This window comes from Limulus polyphemus, unplaced genomic scaffold, assembly GCF_000517525.1.
Source record: "Limulus polyphemus unplaced genomic scaffold, Limulus_polyphemus-2.1.2 Scaffold1547, whole genome shotgun sequence".
Classification (NCBI taxonomy): domain Eukaryota; kingdom Metazoa; phylum Arthropoda; class Merostomata; order Xiphosura; family Limulidae; genus Limulus; species Limulus polyphemus.
In genome coordinates, this window is record NW_013667157.1 from 156530 (window position 1) to 162730 (window position 6201).

The following is a 6201-nucleotide window of genomic DNA, read 5'->3' on the forward strand; positions in this document are numbered from 1 at the left end:
TTGTAAGATACTTAATACAGAGAAACACACAAAGTAGCATAGTGACTCCTACTGTTGTAAGATACTTAATACAGAGAAACACACAAAGTAGCATAGTGACTCCTACTGTTGCAAGACACTTAATACAGAGAAACACACAAAGTAGCACAGTGACTCCTACTGTTGCAAGACATTTAATACAGAGAAACACACAAAGTAGCACAGTGACTCCTACTGTTGCAAGATACTTAATACAGAGAAACACACAAAGTAGCATAGTGGCTCCTACTGTTGCAAGACACTTAATACAGAGAAACACTCATGTAGCACAGTGACTCCTACTGTTGCAAGACACTTAATACAGAGAAACACACAAAGTAGCATAGTGACTCCTACTGTTGCAAGACACTTAATACAGAGAAACACACAAAGTAGCATAGTGGCTCCTACTGTTGCAAGACATTTAATACAGAGAAACACACAAAGTAGCATAGTGGCTCCTACTGTTGAAAGACACTTAATACAGAGAAACACACAAAGTAGCATAGTGACTCCTACTGTTGCAAGACACTTAATACAGAGAAACACACAAAGTAGCATAGTGGCTCCTACTGTTGTAAGATACTTAATACAGAGAAACACACAAAGTAGCATAGTGGCTCCTACTGTTGTAAGACACTTAATACAGAGAAACACACAAAGTAGCACAGTGACTCCTACTGTTGCAAGACACTTAATACAGAGAAGCACACAAAGTAGCACAGTGACTCCTACTGTTGCAAGATACTTAATACAGAGCAACACACAAAGTAGCACAGTGACTCCTACTGTTGCAATTAGTAACAAGTAACAAAATACCTGAAATTTTCACAGCATAAACTGCATCTAAAAATTAGTAACATTAACTCCACAGTTGAGATTAAAACCAAGTCACATAAAAGACTTTTTACAACACAAAACTAAAAACTAATGACTCCTACTGTTGAGATTAACACAAACAAGTTATTTAAATAAACTTAGTTTTTCAAAATACAAAGTGTATTAAAATTTTTTAATTTAAAACTACCACGACAATATGGACAATGATTTAGTTCACTGATGTGTACTACAAATAAATTATGCTTGAACATTTTTATACAACAACATAGATCTTATACCAATTAATTTTATTGTTTTTTGGCAAAATCTTAGAGACAAAAATAAAGAGAGCTGTTCATGATTTACAAGCAAATTAGTTCATCACTAAACAAATCCCATTGACTTTCAGTTTTAAGTTTAATTAGTGTAATGCATGCTTAGCAAGTCCATAAGGGAACACTGGGAACACCAATTCAGGCCACCAGATTTCATAACACAATGACCAGAAGGGAACATGGCCAGGTGGTTAGGGCACTCGACTCGCAATCTGCGGGTCGCGGGTTCGAATCCCTGTCACACCAAACATGCTTGCCCTTTCAGCTGTGGGGGCGGTATAATGTGACGGTCAATCCCACTATTCGTTGGTAAAAGAGTAGCCCAAGAGTTGGCGGTGGGTGGTGATGACTAGCTGCCTTCCCTCTAGTCTTACGCTGCTAAATTAGGGACGGCTAGTGCAGATATCCCTCGTGTAGCTTTGCGCGAAATTCAAAAAACAAACAAATCAGAAGGGAAACTGGGGTTTCACTGGCAAATGTGCCATATCTCCAGTCATGTGTTGGTGCATTTGGTAGTAAAGCATTTAAATCCGTTGTGTGATGTAAGCTGAATAAAAAAATATTTAGAAATTAACATACCAAAATGTTTTATTAGTGAATGAAACTCAGGTTAGAATAAACCAAATCAAATCAAGCAAACAGAGAGAATAAATTGTAAAAAAACATCTGTACTAATCACACAGATTAACAACAATATATACAATTTGAGTAATTAGTACAGCTTGAAACAAACATCAGGTTCAGACATCAAGCAAAATACCCAAAGCTTTATGCAAACAACTTTTAAGTTGAAAAACCTTTAAGTAATAATTACAGTTCTAAATAATTACTTGCCTTTGAGACTGAGGACTAGATAAAATTTTTCTAAAAGCTAGTCTAGCAGCAGGTTGGGATGGGTCGTACAGACTGGCTATCTCGCAAAGCTGATCAGCCCTCAGTCGAGCCAGGAACTGGGCAAGGTGCTCAAGGTGACTTCTCATAAGCTGAGGTTTACTTACTAAATGTTGTAGCAGGTCAGGTGAAGTTATACATTGTATATAATCATCTGAAAAAGGATAAGATAAAATGTCTTCTTTACAATTTGGAAAGAAACATACATACAAAATGAAAGTTGGAAAAAGATGACTTATAGAAAAATTGTTGTAAAATTTAAAAATATATATTCTTCAGGTAAGCTAAATCAGACAAAGAATTTAAACAGCAGAAAAAAGTAACAGGGCCTTGAAAGCCTACAGTATCTTAAAGAAGCATAAAAGCCTACAGTGCACTTTATAGGACCTTGGATGCCCACACTCCACTGTTTTTTGTAAAACCTTGAAAGCTTACAGTGATTTTTGTACCTTGAAAGCTCACAGTGTCTTTTGCGAGACCTTGAAAGCTTAATGACTTTTACAGGACATTTGAGTGTTTACAGTGCATCTCACATGACCTTGGAAGCTTACGCTATCTTTTGAGGCATATATAGTACTTTTGTAACTATGGAAGCCTACAGTGCCTTTTGTAGGATTTTGGAAATCCAGAGTATCTTTTGTAAGACACTGGAAGTCTATCGAGACTTCTGTAGGACCTAGAAACCTGCTTTGCTTGTAGACCTTGGAAGCCTACAATATCTAGTGAAAATTACTACAACATTCACATTGCAATGCAATGCCTAAGAACATAATATAAAAAAAAGTCAAACACGAAGTATACTACTCAGTACCTGTACCTGGGAAATTAGTGAAAGACAAAAAACCTTTTAAAATCTAAATAGGAACAAAAAAGATAAGCAAAATCAATAATTTATCACTTGGGGTTAAAAAAGAAGATTTATTGGACATAAGATTTTGTTGATTAGAAGCATTCCATTACTATCATCAATTGTTTAAACATATTAACAAAAAATAAATAATGAAAACAAAAACTTATTTTTCTCCAATTCATAAAGAATGATATCAAATCAGCACTAGCACAGTACTGGTTTTATCTTCTCATTATATTTCTTTTTTAGCTAATGTTAGAACAGTATTTTTTTCTTAACCACTGAAACAATCTAATCAGATGGAATTCAGAATATCAAGCAACAGTAATTGACCAAGATAACTTGATAATGTACTTTTTTATTTGTAATATTTCAGAGCTGACGCAGCTAGAAATAGTTTGTAAAAGAACTAAAATTAGTGTTTATCAATTAGATAAGTCCAACAAACTACAATAAGTGTTTAAAGGGCCTGGATGATAGCAAAAACACACAAAAATTACCAAAAAGGTAATGGTTGCTCATGAATAATACCATTAGTTAGGTTCAACAAAGCAGCGATGTTCTTAATGGTCATTCTGTACCTATTGTTCAATATACTCACATTTAAGCAACACTTTACATATGAGAAGAACTGGAGCAAAGCTTCCTATTTACAATTCCACAATCAACTTGCATGAAATGTGAAACTAAAGGTTTTAGTGATAAATCCAAGAAAATTTCAAAGCAAAATAAGAAAACAAAAGTTGTTATTTTACAGGCTGAAGTACATGCTAAAACATGTCTTTAATGATCTGGAAAGCTTGTAGGTTACTAAAACCATATATTTTAACAATGGCATTTCAGCTTGTAATTTTCTTTTTACATTAATACATTCATGTTTAAATGATATTAAAACAATAAAATCTTGTTATTACTGAGCAATTGACAACAATGTATCAACATGATGTCCAGGGCAAATTTACAGGACAACAATCGAACAATCTTTACTTGATAACTGATGAAAGTTATGTTTGAGGAAAATGAAGTTTACACTTATATCAATCATAATAAATCAGTACCTTGGAAAATTATACACACAATCAATGCATAAGGGACCCAATTATCTTAAAACTACCAATGCCTTTATTTTCTTATCAACAATTTTTTTCATGTACAGGTAGGCTTCAAATAAGTGATCCACCAGTTCACATGCATACCAAAATGTCAAAAATCAGGACAGAATCATTTCACATGCCAGTGCTTTTGCAATCTTAGTTGACTGGTTCCTGCTTTTACTTCCTGAGAGTGGTTCCTGTCTTTTAAATTGTTCAGTTTTAATAAAACTGTTGGAGTTTGTAGATGGCATTGCTGTCAGTGATTGCTTTCATTTACACACAATGTTCGAATACTTTAAAGAAATATTACGTTTTAATTTACGTTACCACTTTTCTTTCTTTCTTGCTCCAATGCAGACCAATATAATTCAGATGGTTCACATATGAGAACTGTTTTGTTTGTTTTAATTAAGTCCCTGAATATAGGCCTTTTTTGTAATTATACATGTCTTCAAGTATAACTACCGTAGTTTTAGAAAATAAAACTTTAGAAATATGTAAAATAATTCACAGCAATTGTCACTAAATTATACTCAGTTGTAACCAACAGTCAATGCAAGTTTCAAATCATGGTGGTGAGGCTAAAAGTTAATTTGAGTTGGTACTGATGATAGTGTAAAATAACATTATGAATAGTGACAATCAAATCAAAACAGTAAAACAAATCAAGATAAAAACCAAAATATATATGTGAAGCACAAAAACATTAGGAAAATTATTTGCTTAAAAATGTCTCACCAAATATTATTTTTGAAGAGCAGAAAATATATTGCATCTGTCTGTATAATTACACCTAGGCCTATTTCATATCACACATACTACACATGCATCGAGTTTTTATTGGATATAGATGAGAAACATAACCAACAGCTATGGTAAAATTTAAAAAAAAAAGTATATAAAAATGTGACAACAGGATGGGATTATTTATGAACAGAAATCTTGTAAAAACTTTAGTTCCTGCAAGTATAAATACTTTAATGAACAAATTAAAAGCATTCAGATGCATATTTTTACTCTTTAAACAGAAAACTTAAATCTAATTCTCCAAAATCAAATGATTTGACACATAGTTCACGTAACTCTATTTATGGTATGGTGTGGCTTTCTTTTACACATTTGAAATCACTTTGTACCTATGCATAAAAAATATTTATACACTTGTACTGGGCATCAATAGTTTTATTAACCATATCACAATGGAAATACTGTTACGTATTTGCTTGTTTGTTAATTTCCGGTATAAATTCTTTCTGAGGAACTTTAGCGATACAAGTCCTTTCTTAATTAAACCAGTTTATTTTTTCTCGATACAACTTTGTAATACACAGAATTTTCCAATCAGTACGTTAAACTTAACTACTTTTATAACACACACTATAAATCACAGTGATTCAGACACTTTACTTATGGTGCCTACTGTTCACTTGACTCAATTATCTATATCTTCAATCTTGCTGGTTTTTCTCACCAGGCTTATATACTATAAAAGAGGGCATCTAGCAAACACTCGGGGTTCCTCGATAATGCGAGAAACTCCAGTGCACATGCTCCCAGCGTCATGCAACTTCTGCTATCGTAACAATACTTAATCCAATTGCATGAAACTTTGAGCAAACTTACTAAATTGCATCTAGTTTGGGCTTAAAAATTCATATAATCTGATTTATTTTTCATGTTGTGAAATTTGCAAAATTTTGTTGTGAGACACTTTCCTGAAAAACCATTAAAAATACTTCTATTCATTTTAATATTACAATTGTTTCATTGTTGATTGCAAAAATCCATTTGATACATCCAGTCAATTTCCACTTGATTGATTTTTGTTAACATATATATATTTTGAAACTTTATTTTGCATAGTGCAGTAGTCTCCACTTACTGCTTTGAATTGCAGAAAACACCACATAAACTTATAAAAGATTTATCAGCGACCTGTGGCCTCACTTTTCAAGGCAGTATCAAATCAGGCTACATAATATTCCTGGTTGAAATAAATTTATATGTAATAAATAAACTTTGTTTCCAACAAATTATAAGCTATTTTCTTTATGTTTATTACTTAACAATGTTGGTATACTTTGGTGACAGATTTTCTTGTAGGCAGATTTTGTTAAACCACCTGCTAGATACCACCACCTGCTTACCTATACCTATAAATATCCACCAACAGTAATCACAATTCACACAACAT

At 32.9% G+C, this 6201-nt stretch overlaps 1 protein-coding gene across 1 annotated transcript in view; it reads right to left on the reverse strand.

The window, feature by feature from the left end:
* Positions 1-6201, reverse strand: part of LOC106464039 — a 91701-nt gene that overhangs the window by 39464 nt on the left and 46036 nt on the right. The window contains exon 16 of the mRNA XM_022391699.1: positions 2007-2217. Coding sequence (XP_022247407.1) covers positions 2007-2217 — 211 coding nt within the window. The remainder of the gene's footprint in view (positions 1-2006; positions 2218-6201) is intronic.